Source organism: Stegostoma tigrinum, chromosome 3 (assembly GCF_030684315.1).
Source record: "Stegostoma tigrinum isolate sSteTig4 chromosome 3, sSteTig4.hap1, whole genome shotgun sequence".
Taxonomy (NCBI): domain Eukaryota; kingdom Metazoa; phylum Chordata; class Chondrichthyes; order Orectolobiformes; family Stegostomatidae; genus Stegostoma; species Stegostoma tigrinum.
Genome location: NC_081356.1, coordinates 112,941,959 through 112,959,587, shown reverse-complemented (window position 1 = coordinate 112,959,587; position 17,629 = coordinate 112,941,959). Strand labels below are relative to the sequence as shown.

The following is a 17,629-nucleotide window of genomic DNA, read 5'->3' as shown; positions in this document are numbered from 1 at the left end:
TAATTGGCAGTATCTGGCATGACATAGCAGCAGATGCTATAAGAAAAGCAGAAACCTTCAGCTGGACTTTTGGGCCTTCTGCTGTATGAAGGGCTGGAGAAGGATGAGGAGGCATGAAACACCTGGCCTGCCTCCTGACTTCCCATCCATCCCTACTTTTATAGGGATCGGCAGTTCCTACTATCTCTATCCCTACTTCTAATTCTGTTCAGCGGATATGGACATTGCAGTTTGAGATAGCATTTATTACCTATCCCTAATTGCCCCTGAGCCAGTGGTGGTAATTAGCCACTGGAACTACAGCCGTATGTTTGGTGTAGTACGCTCACAATATCTATGAAGTGAAGGCAAGGTGAAGCCACTGTACAATCCACTCACCCAAGGGCCTATTTAAGCCTTTAAGTAGCCAAATAATAGTCAATTAAGAGCTTCATCCCATCCTGTATTATTGAACCCATAATAGGGACAGGCATGTCAATTTGGTGACTACACAGCTTTTTCTAGGCAAGAGGTGCCAGAGCAACGGAGTTCAATTATTTAGGGGCTCCCTGTGCTCATCAGAGCCGTATAAGCCCCACCTGCTGCTCAGAGCTGCCAGACAGGCCTCATCATCAAACTGTGCATTCCCTCTGTCCCACCTGCTTTAACCTTTTAGATTAGATTCCCTACAGTGTGGAAACAGGCCCTTTGGCCCAACAAGTCCACACCGCCACTTGAAACATCCCACCCAGACCCATCCCCCTATAACCCATACACCCCTGAACACTACAGGCAATTTAGCATGGCCGATCCACCTAGCCTGCACATCTTTGGACTGTGGGAGGAAACCGGAGCACCCGGAGGAAACCCACGCAGACATGGGGAGAATGTGCAAACTCCAGACAGACAGTCGCCCGAGGCTGGAATCGAACCCGGGTCCCTGGCGCTGTGAGGCTGCAGTGCTAACCGCTGAGCCACCATGCTGCCCCTTTCTTACAGTTCATGGACCAAATTGTAGTCTTGGCAATGGCAACCGCTCAACCACTTCTTTTTTAATCCGTGGGCTGCAGGCGTCTCTAGCTGGGCCAGCTTTTATTGCCCACCCTTACTTGCTTTTGAGAAGGTGGCGGTGAGCTGCCTTCTTGGAGCATTGTGGTATATTTAGTTTAGGGCAAGAGTTAAAGGATTCCATACAGTGGTATTGAAGGAACAGTGATATATTTCCAAGTCAGGATGTGAGTAGCTTGGACAGGAACTTGCACATGCTGGTGGTGGTGTTCATATATAACTGCTGCTTATCTTTCTAGATAGTGGTGGTTGTGCATTTGGAAGGCACACTGCTGGGAGTACAATAGATTAGACAGTACCTTTTTCAAGGTGAGACTTCTATCGAAGTTTCATCCTGGGACAATAAATCCCAGCCAAGTGTCAAATGGCTGCAGGGCACTTAGCATACTGTGGGTGGGTCTTAACTGATGTTTTAGTTGGGGCCGGAAAAACAAGGCCCTGCAAAATCCAGCTACTTACATTATGTTGGTTTCATTATTTTTTTAGCTGATATGGTACTCGGTCATAAAGTCTGGCCAGGATTTCACAGACATGTTTCCAATCAATTGGCCATCATGTCAGAGGTGAGCTTGCCTCTCCTAGCCCTGAAAGCCACAGGCAGATGGTGACTACTGCTGGGAATGCAATACTCTGCATCAAAGGATTGCTGAAGCCCTACAAGAAGGGTGCGTTTAGCAGATTAGGCAGAACAATTAGGCAGATCCAGGAAGGCAGAGCTGATTACAAAGGCCGGAGAGTTTATTTTGTGGACACAGCTGGGCTGATCAATGCATCTATGGGTCTGTTTTGTGTGGCATAAGGTGCCTGCTCTTGAAGACTCACATTTGCACTCCTACTCTACAACCAAGGAATATTTACTTTTACTACTAATTTGTCCAACAGTGATTGGATGTGGGATCTGTCTCCTTCCTGCTCTTGGGGAGGTGGATATCTACCTACCGACTGCAGAATCATTTTACCAACTTTACAAAATTTTAAGTAAAACCGCCCTCTAACATTTTATTAACTAATTAAACTCTGTAGTAAAGTGTCTGCTATAGATTTTATTTTTGCCTAATATTTGATTGATTTTTGAGATAATGTCACAGAATATAATAGGAATTAAAAGATTATATAATTTAGGGTTGACTGGGGTGAATGGCTACCTTCTGCACTGAAAACATGTTCTGTTGCTACATGTTTGGCCATGAATGACAGTAGCAGATGTTTAGCAACAACTTATCTTTACTGCTCATTGTACAGTTTTGCTAGGTTGAGGGAAGAAATTACCAGCAAATTAAAAGGAATGAAAATCCAGGATACAAAGATTTAAAAAATCCCTTTGTGTAGTTTTAATTTAGAAACAAACACAACTCGCCTGTTATAAAAGAGATAGCAGGAACAACGGATGCTGGAGTCAGAGTCAATACACTGTGGAGCTGGAGAAACACAGCACATCAGGCAGCATCAGAGCAGCAGGAAAGTTTCAGGTTCACACCCTTCATCAGGACTGGCGAAGAAGGGATCTCGGAAATAAACTGGGAGTGGTTTAGGCTGGGGAAAGGTAGGTGGAACAGTGATTGATGAATACAGGTAGGAGGTTGTGGAGGTTGGTCACTGAGAAGGGTGGGGCAGATAGGTGAGAAAGATGGGCAGGTTGTGTCAGGTGAAGGAGGTGGGGATAAGAGGGACAGTTGGTCATGGGATGAGCCTGGGGTTGGGGAGATTTTGAAACTGGTGAATTCTCTGTTGAGGCCATTGGGTTGTAAGCTCCCAAGGCATAAAATAAGGTGTTGTTTCTCCAGTTTGCACGTGGCGTCATTGTGACACTGGAGGAGGCCCAGGATGGACATATCATCAAGAGAGGGGAAGAGGGAGTTAAAATGATTGATAATTGGAAGGATTATAGTGTACAGAGTGCAGATGCTCTGAGAGTCGGTCACTGAGTCCACGCTTGGTCTCATAAATGTAGAGGACACCAGGTTGGAGGATGTACAAATGAATCCCTGTCAGATTTGGAAAAACTGGAAAGGCGCCAACTCTCCAAAACGACCTCCTATTGTCCCCTTGATAATGACCGCAGCCCTGATCACCATACCATTATTTTCCAGAACATTGATAACCTCATCACCTTAGCAGACCTCCCAGCCACATTGTTCCCCAACCCTGCACCACCCGTTCCTATTTCCTTACCAAAATCCACAAATTTGACAACCCTGGTCGACCTATTGTCTCCTGTCCCACTGAACTCATCTCTGCTTACCTCAACTCCGTTTTTTGCTCTCGGTCCAGGAACTACCTGCCCACATTCAGGACAGTACCCATGCCCTCCACCTCCTCCAAGACTTTCACTTCCCTGGCCCCCAACACCTCATCTTCACCATAGACATCCAGTTCTTATACATGTGTTTCCCTGATGCAGATGGTCTAAAAGCCCTTATCCCACAGGCCCAAACGGTCTCTGTCCACTGACACCCTCATCCACTTAATGGAACTTGTCTTCACCATCAACAACTTTTCCTTTAACTCCTCCCACTTCCTTCAAACTAAAGGGCTGGCTACAGGCACCTATATGGGTCCAAGCTATGCCTGCCTCTTTGTTGGATACATGGAACAGTCCCTCTGCTACACTGTCACCATCCCTCACCTCTTCCTCCACTACATTGACGACCATATCGGTGCTGCCTCATGCTCCCATGAGGAGCTTGAACATTTCATTAACTTGAACACCACCTTTCACCCAACCACAAATTCACCTGGACAATCTCTGATACCTCCCTCCCCTTCCTGGACATCTGTGTCTCTATCTCCAGTAACCGTCTCAGCATCTGTTTCAAATCCACCAATGCCCAAAGCTATCATGACTACATCTCCACTCACCCACCCTCTTGCAAGAATGCCGCATCTGCTCCCAAGATGGTTCCACTCCCAGACATCCCAGATATCTTCCTAGTTCAAGGACTGCAACTTCCTCCCCTCCGTTGATCATAATGCCCTCAACAAGTTCTCTTGCATTTTCTGCACTTCTGATCAAAAACGCCCCTCCTCCCAACAAAAATAAGGACAGAGTCTCCCTGGTCCTTAAATTCCACCCCACCATCCTCCGCAGCCAACGCATCATCCTCTGCCACTTCTGCCACCTGCAATCTGTCCCTCTCACCAGATGTTTCCCTCTCCAACCCAGTCTGTCTTTTGTAGGGACCGCTCACTCCATGACTCCCTTGTCTGCTCCACACTCTCCACCAACCCCGTCACACCCAGCACTTTTCCCTGCAACAGCAGGAGTTCTACACCTGCCCCTGCCCCTACCCCTCTCCTCTCACCTCCATCCAAGGCCCCAGACAACCTTACCAAATCTGACAGGGATTCACCTGTACATCCTACAACTTGGTCTCCTCTACGTCAATGAGACCAAGAGCAATCTCAGTATTCAAATTGCGAAGCATCTGTGCTCTGTACACTATAATCAACAACACCTTCTGGTTGCCAAACATTTTAACTCCCCCTCCCACTCCCTGGGTGACATGTCCATCCAGGGCCTCCTCCAGTGTCACAATAATGCCACATTCAAATCAAAAGAACTACTCCTCATATTCTACCTCAAGAGCTTACTGTCCGATGGATTCAACTTAAAATTCACCAATTTCAAAATCTCCCTGACCCAGCCTCATCCCATGTCCTCTTGTCCCCGGTCTTTGTCCTGACACAACATGTCCACCTTCTTTCCCACTTATCTGCCCCACCCTTCCCATTTACCAATCTCCACAACCCCCTACCTGCACCCACTTATCAACATCCCACCCACCTTGTCCCATCTCCAATTTGTTTATTTGAGCTCCTTTCCCCCTCCCCAGTACTGGTAAAGGGTGTAAACCTGGAACATCAACTTTTCTGCTCCTCTGATGCTGCCTGACCTGCTCTATTCCCCCAGCTCCACAATGTACTGACTTTCACCTGTTATAAAGTTAGGCAGAGATGAGACAAGAAAATATCTGGTAACATGGTTACAGTTCATGAATGTCCACATACTCATATCAAAGTAAACAAAAATAGACCTATTGTAGGCTTTGTTTCATATTTATTTCTTTTGTAGAAAAGGAAAGGTAGCCAGCAATAAGTTTTGTAGTCAATAATCATCTACAATAATGTTTAGTCCACTATTCTGATGACAAAATTAGATGTTAAAGCACATGATACAAACTGTTAATTCTGTAAAGCAAATAAGAAAAACAAAACAATTAATAATTTTAGTGTTTTTTATCTCTGTAAACCACTGACAATCTCATTTGCTTCTTTGTTGGCTATATTTATGAATTTTTATCTTACCTCTTCAAAGTAGAGTTGCCCCAGTAGGAAAATTGCTTGCAAATCTCCATCTTTGATTCGTTTCCTTAAGATGGCATCTGCCCTTTTCACATCAGATGTTTTCTTGAAGTTTTTAGCTGAATGTAAAGTACAAAGATATGCATGTACAGTGTATATTTCCACAGTACCACAAATTCCTTGGGGGAGTGAGTCAGCTCAATGGGGCGGATGGCCATTGTGGATCAGATTGGAGCTAACAGCAGAGAGTTCTGGATGGAGAACTCAGAACCTGCCTCCTTGCTCTAACCATGTTTTTTGTATTACCCATTCCTAACTGCCCGACAGAAAGTGGTGGTAAGATTTCTTGAACTGCTGCAGTGCATGGAGAGTAGATGAACTCACAGTGCTGTTAGAGAGTATGAGGTTTTTGATCCAGCGGCACTGAAGGAACAGTGATATATTTTCAAGTCAGGATTGTGAGTAACCAGAAGGGGAACTTGCAGATGGGACACCACAAGACACAGGAGCATAAAGAAAGCCATTTGGCCCATCTGGTCTGCTTTGCCAATCAATCACAGCTAATATGTTTCTCAATCACATTCTCCTGTCGTCTCCCTGTAAGCTTTGATCCTCTTGACAATCAAGAACCCATCTATCTCTGTCTTAAATATACCCAATGACCTGGCCTCCACAGTCTTCTGTGGCAGTGAATTACATAGATTCACCACTCTCTGGCTGAAGATGTTTCTCCTCATCTCTGTTCTAACAGGTCTTCCCTTTACTCTAAAGCTATGCCCATCGGGTCCTAGCCTATTCTGCTAATGGAAACTCTTGCCAATATCCACTCTGTCCAAGCCATTCATTATTCTGTAAGTTTCAACTGGATCTCCCCTGATCCTTCTAAATTCTACAGAGTATAGACAAAGAGTCCTCAAATGTTCCTCATATGTTAAGCCTTTCATTCCTAGGATCATTCTAGTGAACCTCCTCTGGGCCTGCTCCAGGGCTAGTACATCCTTCCTGAGGTATGGAGCCCAAATTGCTCAGAATATTCTAAATGTGGTCTGACCCAGAGCATTACAAAGCATCAGAAATACATCACTGCTTTTATATTCTAACTTTCTCGAAATAAATGCCAACATTGTATTTGCCTTCCTAACTACTGACTCAACCTGCAAGTTTATCTGAGGAGAATCCTGGACAAAGACTCCCAAGTCCCTTTGCACTTCGTGAGTCCCTTTGTGAATTTTCTTCCAGTTCAGAAAATAGTCTATGCCTCTATTCTTCCTACCAAAGTGCATGACCTCACATTTTTTCACACTGTGTTCCATCTGCCACATTGTAGTCCATCTGTCCCTGTATATCTGCTGTACTTACCCTTTCAGATGGTAGTGTTATTAGTTGTCTAAAGAGCTTGTGAATTGCTGCAATGCATCTTGTAGACAGTACACACTGCTGCCCCTGTGCATTGGTGTTGGAGTGAATATTGAAGGTGGTGAATCAGTTGCTAATCTAAGATAACAAAGTGTGCAGCTGGATGAACACAGCAGGCCGAGCAGCATCTCAGGAGCACAAAAGCTGATGTTTCGGGCCTAGACCCTTCATCAGAGGTCCTTTCACAGTTGCTAATCTAGTTGGCTGTTTTGTCCCAATGGTGTCAGGTTTTGAGGGTTATTGGAGCTGCCACCATCCAGCTAAGTTGACACTATTCTATCACGCTTCAGACTTGTGCCTTGCAGATAATGGACAAGAACCCAGTAGTGACTCTACGGAGCACTCACTGTCGATTTTCTAGGGTTTGACCTGCTCTTGTAGGCACAGCATTTATATTGCTGGCCCAGTTCAGTTTCTGGCTAATGAAAATCTTCCAGTCGTCATGCAGTGATCTCAAGGAGAGATGATCACTTGTGGGGTGCACTAGTTTTTTTTCTGCTGATCAGCCCAGGCTTGAATATTGTCCAGCTCTTGCTGCCTTTGAACATGGGCTGTTTCAATATCTGAAGAAGTAATGTCATTAGCCATAGTCCACAAAGGATCAAAGGCATCTATCACCATTAGAGAATGGGTTATTTGGTTTCTGGGGCACTTCTTTACACCAAGCATGGGGAAGGTTCAGATGGCAGGACTCTATGAACGACCACAGTTGTTACAGGGATCATGGCATTAATTTGGAACACACTCTAGCCATCTGGCTTTGGTCCCCAATTGGCAACATTTGAAAAAGGTGTTAGACATTCAGTCCCTTGAGCAAGTTCTACAATTCAATTACATCATGCCTGATCAGTATCTAACCTAATTTTCCCAATTTATTACATATCCCTCAATAGTGCTGATAAATCTTTAAATCACAATTTTGAAATGTTCAATTCACCTAGCCTCAATGACGTTTTTTGCAGGTAAGAGATCCAGATTTTCAATAAAATTTTGATGGAAGAGTTGTTTTCTGATTTCACCCCCGAATGGTCTAGCTCCAATTTCTCTTATGCTCTGTTCTTATGTTTTTATGCTGTTTTGTTCTGGATGGACTCCCACACCAGAAGAAATTTCTATTTACAACATCTAGCCCTTAGAATATACTAAATACCTCAATTATATCATTTCTTACTTTTTTTTGTGAAGTCTAAAATGAATGATTCAAATTTGTTTCCAGGAAATTACCAAGGTATTTTCAACAGGACTACTCTCAAATTTTTAAAAACATTCTTGTTCCTACATCATTATTTACCTAAATTCTGGGCAGCGCAGTTCTTGATCCCACGCTCTTGCAATGACGAACACTTATTCGTTTGCTTCTGAGGCAACAGTTCAGATGTTAATTTGTTTCGATTTATTGACTGCACCCTGCAATTTATTTCAATATTAGAATGCTGAAATTCAAGCTTCCAGTGGTTAAAAATGGTTATTTATTAAAACTTACATATGATCTAAGAACTGTTTAAAAATTTCACATTTGTCTGCACAGCCCAAGTAATTTTGCTTTAAAGATTCCATTTTTAGAAATCAATATCCTTTCAAACTAGGATTCCTGTTAATGTACTGGACAACTGTACCAACCTTGTGTGTGTAAAACCAAGGCAGTAAGACCAATTTGAAGAACCAATGGTCTAAGCTGAATGGATGCCTGAAAGACGTCTATTCTAGATTGATTTTGACAAGTTTTAAGTAATTCCTTCAGTAAACCTAACGTGATCGTTATACGTGTTTCAGAACCCAAGCCGAGGGTTCTTTCAACTCCACAGTCTGCCTAATGCAGCCCTCGAACAATCAATGGAAAATGATGGTAGTGTCACCAAAAAACCTTATCAAGGCCCAAGTTCATTTTCAGATTCACACTGGGTCGTCCTGAGGCTCGCTGAGGATTCCCAAATTTGAATGAAGAGATTTCTGTGCTTTGATTATGGGACCTTCTGATCACATTACATGTCAGGTCACATCTGATCAGATGATATTTATAAATGCCACAGCATTTTACCCTGGAAGATACGAATGGAGGTTGGTTTAGCTCAGTTGACTGGACAACTGGTTTGTATTGCAGAGTGATGTCAACAGAGTGGGTTCAAATTCCAGACCAGCTGAGGTTACAATGAAGGATTCTCCTTCTCAAACTCTTTCCTTGCTTTAGGTGTGATGACCTTCAGGTTAAAGCCACCACCCAGTTGTTTCTCTCTCCTTAATGAGATCCAGACCTACGTTCTGGTCAAACTATGGCAACCTCACCTTTTTAGCTATGTATTTATCTTGGTGTTTACAGAATATATAAGGTGCCAAACCTACAGCCTGCCAGCCACACACGGCATTTCATTGGCAGACACCTGCTTCAACTGGTAACAAAATGTGGAGCTGGATGAACACAGCAGGCCAAGCAGCATTTTAGGAGCAAAAAAACTGACATTTTGGGCCTTAACTCTTCATCAGAAAAGGGGAAGGGAGAAGAGGGTTCTGAAATAACAGGGAGAAAGGGGGAGGTGGATTGAAGATAGAAAGAGGAGAAGATAGGTGTAGAGGAGACAGACAAGTTAAAGGGGTGAGGATGGAGCCAGTAGAGGTGAGTGTAGGTGGGGAGGTAGGGAAGGGATAGGTCAGTCTGGGGAGGATGGACACGTCAAGGGGGCGGGATGAGGTTAGTAGGTAGGAAATGGAGGTGCGGCTTGAGATGGGAGGAGGGGATAGGCGAGAGGAAGAACAGGTTAGGGAGGCGGGGACGAACTGGGCTGATTTTGGGATGCAGTGGGGGGAGGGGACATTTTGAAGCTTGTGAAATACACATTGATACCATTGGGCTGCAGGGTTCCCAAGCGGAATATGAGTTGCTGTTCCTGCAATCTTCGGGTGGCAGCGTTGTGGCACTGCAGGAGGCCTAGGATGGACATGTCTTCTAAGGAATGGGAGGGGGAGTTAAAATGGTTTGCGACTGGGAGGTGCATTTGTTTACTGTGAACCGAGCATAGATGACTGTTTTGGCGCCACCTCGTACTCCCAAGAGGAGCTCGAACAATTCATCCACTTCACCAACACCTTCCACCCCAACATCAAGTTCACCTGGACCATCTCCAACACATCCCTCACCGTCTCCATCTCAGGCAACCACCTAGAAACCGATATCCATTTCAAGCCCATTTAACAGCTTGCTGAAAACTTTAGAATTTCAAGCTTCTGCCTCAAAGTCAAAAGATTATTTTCTGGAAGTTAAAAAGGATGAAGTAAGACAAACAAAGTGATAGCGGTAAGAGAGGGAAAGCAGGCTGTTAGAGAAGAAAACTTGTGCTGAAAGTCAACTTACTTCCAAACTCCAATTTCATATGAATTCTGCCAAAGGTGTGCCCTATCAGAGGCAACCCAAAGTCAATGTCCATTAAACCCATTTCCTTAGCTCGGCCTCAGTGGCTATCCCCCTTTCTCTTGTCATCAAGAATTGGAGCTGATTTTATTTTTCTCTCTAGTTCTGCTTCTTAGACAAAAAAAGCTTTAATATTGAGCTTTACTGTTTGAAGCTCTTCAACAATCACTTTCATTGATGTTCGATTTATTGCTTCGAATACTTTTGATGAAGTTCGCGTTTACTGTTGTGGCAAATCTTACTGTTCTGCAATTTGCTCAGCCTCCCAACCGAAATGAAATGTTTTCCCTCATGTGAATAAGTTGGCTGCCTCTGGTATAGGGTAACCTAAAAGTATGACTGTTTCAATACGGCTACCCAGCTCTGCTGTGTTTGACTTACAGATGATGAGTTTTCCTTTTGCCTTCCATACAGTACGGATGTGCTTAGCCAGGAAGATTATGTTTGACAGCTGCGAACAGAACCCACTTCCAAATCATTAAACCTGAAAATTAGATAATTAGTAAAAGGTGTAAAACCATTTTTTGCATTCCACACTTCAAAAGTTACAAGATCATTTAAGAAAATATAAGATGGCATTTAAATCACAACTTTCACAACCTCAGGGCAAGCCAAGGCACATTACAGTCTCCTTTGAAGTCATTTAACAGTACAGAATTATCATCAGAGTTGATTTGCCAAATCTGCATCCTCTTCTCCTGTAATAAATTTCAAACAAACACGACAAAATTTAATATTTTTAAATCTGTCCTAACAAGTGCAAGATGAAAAGCTTTGGCAACATTTATCTTATTTCGGAAATATATATGAAGTGGAGTCACAGCTGTGATTTTGTAAACGTGCAGCCAAATTAGTACATGAAGGTCCCACAAATGGTAATGTAATGATGACCAATTACGCTACTTGAGTGAAATTGGTTGAAGGAAAAATATTGGCTAGGAGATCAGGAATAACTTGCCTGCTCTCGTTCAAATAGTTCCATGGAATCTTTCTGAGGTAGGGTCACCAGACCCGAAATGTGAGCTCTGACTTTTTCTTCACAGATGTTGCCAGACCTGCTGAGCTTTTCCAGCAACTTCTGTTTTTGTTCCATGGAATCTTTATCTACTTAAGACAGCAGACAGGATTTTGGCTTAACACTTCATCTGAAAGACAGCGCGCTCAACAGTTCAGAAATGCTACAGTACTACAGAGGCATCCAACCACATCTCTGACTTCAGGTCTTTTGAGTGGAACAAGCAGAATTCTGCAGAAGCTAGCAGACAGACAGTTTTGTTGAAAGTGAAAGAAAAAATTAATTCTTGAGAAAAATAACAAAAATAGCATGGCCCGATTGGAACGCTGAGTGACTAATTTATATTAACATTATTTAAGTGAGAAGCAGTTTAAAAGATGAAATCAGTCTACCATTGTCATGTGTGTTGTAATGTGTACGCTCCAAAATTTAAATAAATCCATTTTATACAGTTTAGACTCTGCAACTAACTTGAGTAAAGTGTACGGTTTATGCCATCTTCCATGAGTTAGTGAGAAATCAAATGACAATGGCACAAATGTTCCAGAAAAATGCCAGCAGCTTCTGCTTCATAAAGACACAAGACCCATTTATGAAGAATGAAGAGAATCAAGTTCTGCCTGGAAATGCATAAAATTAATTTGATATTTAGCTAGTAATTAGTCATAATGATGATCGACCAATAACATCCAAAACTGCTGGCAACTGCCACCTACTACCTCATGACTTTACAGTGAATTCTGGAGAGAGGAATGGGTCCTTTTAAAAGTGCCTGGAGTTCATAAACATCAGTGTTTGTTTTCTTGCACCTGAAACACCTCTAGAATTTACGTTTAACTGGAGCATTATATTAAGAATAGCAGCAAAGTACTTGTGTCTGAGCCAATAATTAAACCAGCTCGCAAGAAATTAGCTATGGGAATTTGCTGTGGGCATACTAACCATTTTTTTTACATTACAGCCATACACTACAAAATGTACCAAAGTACTTTAAAGTTGAAAAGTCTTTTGGGAAGCTATGTGATCATGAAAGGTGTCATATAAATTCTTTTTGAAATCTCCTCCACTGCATTGTCAGTTAAAGGGACAAACAAAAAACCAGACTTACAGATACTTGTCATATATTGCAAAGTTCAGTTACAATGATCATCTGCAATATTGTCTAAATCAATCACTCAACCAAAACTAGTACTGCTTGTGTACAGGAATGACAAAAGTGACTTACATCCACGAATGTGGTGATGGGGAGGTGATAGCCTAAGTGATCTTAACACTAGACTGTTAATCTGGAGACCCAGGTAATGTTCTGGGATCTGGGTTTGAATTCCACCATGGCTGATGGTGGAATTTGAGTTCAATAAATCTCTGGAATTAAGATTCTAATGGTGACCATGAATCTATTGCAGATTGTCAGGATAAAACCCATCTGGTTCACTAATGTCCTTTAGAGACGGAAATTACCATCCTTACCTGGTCTGGCTTACATGTAACTGCAGAACTTCAGCAATGTGGTTGACTCTTAACTGCCCTCTGGGTAATTAGCGATGGGCAATAAATGCAGGTTTAGCCAGTTATGCCCTCAACACGTGAAATGAATTTTAAAAAAACCTTCAATTTTGAAAAGCAGTCGTGGTTTTAGTATATGAAACACAGACAATTGTGCACAGCAAGCTCCCACAATATGAGATCGAGCTGATAATATGCTCTTATATAGTTGACTCATTGGGAGGAGATAAATATCGCCCAGGGCACCACCAAAGGAACGTCCAATAAACCATGGACATATTATTTATTTTAGGTAAAAGTCATTCAGCATTTTTCTTGCATTTATATCATTTTTAAACAACAATTTTCTCTTGCAGCGCTATAGTTTCTACTAACGCACGTCATTTTCTCTACATTAATGTGTACATATATAATTCTCCCTACTTTACTATTTGCTTCACGACATCTTCGTCCTCAGTGTTGAGGCGCGGCGGCAGCAATGGTACCATCAGGCCCTGCTTCCCCCACCTGCACCGTACGCCTCCCGCCTATCGCACGGTGGCCCCACTTGTCTGCCTTCCCCGGCGGTCCTCAGGGAGGGACAGTTGCTGTGGAGACCGGGCGCGCTGCCGTTGCTAAGCTGCCCAACCCCATTGTTTTGCTCCGGGTGTAGCATCATTACAGCGCCCCGGCGTCTTCAGCTGTAAAAGGAAGTTCCGGGGACTGGCAGCCGAGAGGCAAATAAACGTTACTCCACCAGCTGAATGATGTGCCGCCGCCACCAGCAAGAACGGCGCTTGTGTTAGTTTTGCTTCGCGCGTCGATTGAGGGATAAATACATGTAATGGGAAAAGAAGCGTTTCATTGATTAGACCAATGATCTGCTACGACATACTCCAGAGAAAGAAGATGCGAGCAAAAATATCTTGGTCTACATCACATTCATTTGTGGCTGAAGATGGCAAGTGGGAGCTTAAGACCATGCTGGCTGTTTCATACCATCTACATTTTCCAAAGTATCGCTGCCTCGCCAAGAACTAACTACTTCAGAACAGTACTAAATTTTTTTTGTCGACCACGTTACAATTTTTACCTACATCAATGTAAATAATCTATAAAATGTAAAATAGGATCACGAACACAAATAGCAGCAAGAAATTGTTTTAATACTTAGAGTTTATTGTCCAAAATTTATTTAGCCAAATCTACTTTTTGAATCCAGTTTGAAAGAATGCAAATTATATATCTAGATGACTAACATCCCACCTCATATTTATTCAAGTTGATAATTGGACCAAAAGTCTAATTTAACATTTTTGTATTCATTCCTGATTCCACCTTTAAAGCTTCTTTAAGTTTCAACAGTGCTTGTGATTCCATAAATACTTTGATCAGTTTACTGAACTGCAATTTACTAAAGGATGACCAAGTGCCAGGACTCTGGATGTCCAGACGCACGAGCTTTGTGGGAAGTGCCTGAAAAGTTTTTTAATTTTTACAGGGCAATTCCTTTGTTCCCTTGACCATCAGAGAAAGTACCCACCTCTAAGTTGGAGACTTCAGACAGTTATGACTGATTTACCTCAACGTATACCTAAGAAATTTTGACAGAAAACCCTAGTTTAATTGCATATTTGGACATGAAAGGTTATACACCTTGGAAAGAAGAGTGCTTGTGGCACAGTGGTAATGTCCCTGCCTCTGAGCCTGAAGGCCCAAGTTCCCTGTTTCAGAGGTGTGTCAAAACATCTGAACAGGTTGATTGAAAATACAATGTCACTATGCTAAGAAAAATATAAACAAACTATATTTTAGGAACTTTTTGGCTGAGCAAAAGAAAACTGATTGGTAACATCAAGGACTAGAAGATTCTTTTACTTCTGGTTTCCTTCTCATCATCTCAAAAGCCAACACTAGCAATGAAACAAATTGTAGAAATACCCATTTGACAATAACACAAAGATTCTACAAGTTTCAGTACTGCTGAGGATATAAAACATCAACTAAAAAGCTGCGGTCTCAGCTTCAACTGCATATTATTGTTCCGTTTTATGCTAGACATTTTTTAAAACTTTACACCCATGTTTGATGTCATATTTTCTTCTCAGGGTAATAATAATATGTCTTTCACTCAAGGAAACTTTGTAATTGTCTACTTAATTTTGACTAGTACCACATTTACAAGAAATAAAAATCTTTGTTACGACCAACCAAATGGCTTAAGAGAGGTACTGATATCATACCTTTTGTAACAATCTGAAGTGTTGAAGAGTATATTTACTGTTTGATCATCCTATATGTGGAGTTTTTAAAATTAAGACGTAGTAAAGATACATTTAGCTCCTGTTTTTATTGCTGTACTGCATAAAATACATACGGCAACATTCAAATTCTTGTTTGATTTGAAAAACAAAGATTTATAAGAGTTCTGATCATCTGAAAATTCTGTTCTGTTCCTTTCTAGGCACAACATTATAAAATTATGTATTCAAGTACTGGTGGCTTCAAACGCCCTGTGATCTCTGTGGCAGGCATAGGTTGTAAGGTTCAAGTGGATCCCAGAAATCATCATGTTTCCAGTCAATAGCCTGAAATACAAATAACATGGGTACTTAAAACAAAAGTGAATTCACACAGTAGAAACCTATTTGTAAAATATGTTTTCTGTAGCTGAACTAGCAATTGGAATAGAAGCTTGTGGCTTGTCACTTGACTGCAGCCTTGACATTCTCACGTGGCAGTTTGAATATGGAGACAGAATGTGGATAGAGAAGGCACTCAGGCATTCAACCTTGGTCTGAATGTCACACATTCTTCTAATAACTGAATCTCTGAACATTCAACCAACACATAACTGTTCAAATATGTTGTACAGTCATACAGCACGGAACAGGACCCTTGGCTCATCAAATCTTTGCCAACCTACGTACACTAATTCCACTTTGTACCTCTCAGCCTGCAGCCTTAAACGTTAAGATATTTCGAGTGCCCACCCTCATACTTTTTAAAGGTTGAGATTTCTTGCTACTACTCTCTAGACATTGCATAAGAGATTCCCAGTACCCTTGGGTTGAAAATATTTTTCCTAAAATTCCCCCAAACCCTCTGTCCTTCACCTTAAAATTTTGTCTCTTTATTAGTAACCTTTCAAGTCTACATTTTCCCCCTTAGCCTTCTCTTTAAACTTACTTTTTTTTTCCCTCTGATTAGCTGCAACACTTGAACTGCCTAGATTTGCAGGACTGACTGCTGTCTCACTGGTTTAAATTGAACTCAGAATGTTCAAATGTTACAATCAAAGAAATATGTACATGAAAGCATAAATGAAGAACCAGTAAAAACCTCTAAAGCCTGGTCTGATTTTTGGGTGCTTTTGTGCTCCTGGGATGCTGCTTGGCTTGCTCTGTTCATCCAGCTTCACACTTTGTTATCTGGCTTTTGGGCCTTGTTTTGGACATTCCTTATTTGACAGTTCCGTGTACATATACAAGAACTAATTGGAAATCAAATCCTGATACAAGGCAATCAACCTTACACACCAACTGTTTTGACACTCCACAGCTGTTGCCAGACCTCCTGAGTATTTCTAGAATTTTCTGTTTTCAATACAGACTTTCAGCAACTGCAATATTTTGCTTTCAGATCGAGTATTGTGGCAGGTGAACCAGATAGCTTTCATGTGAAAGAGTTAAATTCTAATGAAAGACAATGTATGTTACTTCTGTTTGGTGCATGACTTAATGAGTATTTTCAGCATTTTCTCTTTTTTAGACTGAGTAAAACCTGGCAAGTAGAGATTAACTAATCAAAGCCATTCTAATTCTAAAGAAAATGTTCTGTGACAGGTATAAAATTTAACACTAGCTACATAAAACAGTATTTTTCATTCTAATAAAGTAATAGCATGTTAAAGAGTGAATTAACACGCTGCATGAAAATCTCTTGGTCAGGATTGGCTACATAAATCAGTTAAAAACAGTTCTTGTTCCTGAGATGGAATCTCATTTAAGGCGCCGAGGTAAAATAAAATTTGAATTGATAAATCATTCCAGCATTACCAAATTACTTAATGGCATCACTGGCACCTAATTTGTTTTCCACAGAAAACCCAGTTTAATTTTTATTAGAAAAATATTTTGTGCTGCCGGTTTTCCTATACATACTTTATCAATTACGCTGGCCCAGTCATCCTCTCCTGTATAGTGTGCATCCAAGATGAGGTATCTTACAGCTCCTGTTTCTTCATTCCATGCCACTCCCAGAAGAGTATGTGCTAGGGGTTCACCACCTGTTTTGCAAAGCAATAACAACAATAAAGCTTGAAGAGATGTTAAGGAATCAATATTCAAATATAAGACTGCATACACCAGTAGATTTTGCTCTGCATTTAAGTACGACTGATTAAAAATAATTACCTGTTGTGAAATCAGAAAAGATAAATTCAGCTCCTTTCAAGACTACTTTAAATAATTAGTCATGTATTGTTTTATAACTTACTTGGCACATTTCTTTTGAGCATTTGTTTAAAAGTTCAAAAGTAATGAAATTTTAACAAATAAATCCCAAACTTACCAACCATAACTGGAGTACCTTGCACCTCAAAATGTTCTGCAAGTTCCCTTGCTGCCAAAGCTATCTCAGAGCCTGACCTGCAAAAGTTCAAATATTTCCTTTCAGTTTCACTAATCTTTTTCTTTTCACATACTAATGAAAGTACTTATAGTCTGCTTTTATGTTTCTTACAAGTTAACTCTCTCATGCTGTTTTGCCCCACTTAAACCCCCTCCCGGTCCTCCTTTGCTGAATTATTATCTACTCTTAATCCTCTGGCTTGCTAGTTTTTAAACACAGAAACTAGAAACAGGATTTGAGCTTGTTCCACCATTCAATCTGATCATGGTGATCTTCTACACCAAAGCACGTTCCTGATTTCTCCCTCTACACTTGAGGCCATTAATATC

At 41.5% G+C, this 17,629-nt stretch overlaps 2 protein-coding genes across 5 annotated transcripts in view; both read right to left on the bottom strand.

Moving 5' to 3' along the window:
* The window catches only part of lrp2bp (LRP2 binding protein), a 41,380-nt gene extending 28,041 nt beyond the window's left edge, over positions 1-13,339 (bottom strand). For 2 of the 4 annotated variants that reach the window (XM_048527133.2, XM_048527131.2), the window contains exons 1-4: positions 13,113-13,339; positions 10,550-10,652; positions 8,057-8,172; positions 5,353-5,468 (exon numbers count right to left, since the gene is read on the bottom strand). In XM_048527133.2, coding sequence (XP_048383090.1) covers positions 5,353-5,468; positions 8,057-8,172; positions 10,550-10,578 — 261 coding nt within the window. In that variant the 5' untranslated portion in view covers positions 10,579-10,652; positions 13,113-13,339. Of the gene's footprint in view, positions 1-5,352; positions 5,469-8,056; positions 8,173-10,549; positions 10,653-11,126; positions 11,268-13,112 lie in introns of those variants that run through there. The other 2 variants (XM_048527132.2, XM_059644836.1) reach the window with 2 other exon arrangements.
* A 1,660-nt stretch (positions 13,340-14,999) lies between these two features.
* LOC125450831 (ufm1-specific protease 2-like) overlaps positions 15,000-17,629 on the bottom strand; it is a 79,363-nt gene continuing 76,733 nt past the window's right edge. The window contains exons 10-12 of the mRNA XM_059644835.1: positions 17,241-17,317; positions 16,832-16,956; positions 15,000-15,256 (exon numbers count right to left, since the gene is read on the bottom strand). Coding sequence (XP_059500818.1) covers positions 15,173-15,256; positions 16,832-16,956; positions 17,241-17,317 — 286 coding nt within the window. The 3' untranslated portion in view covers positions 15,000-15,172. The remainder of the gene's footprint in view (positions 15,257-16,831; positions 16,957-17,240; positions 17,318-17,629) is intronic.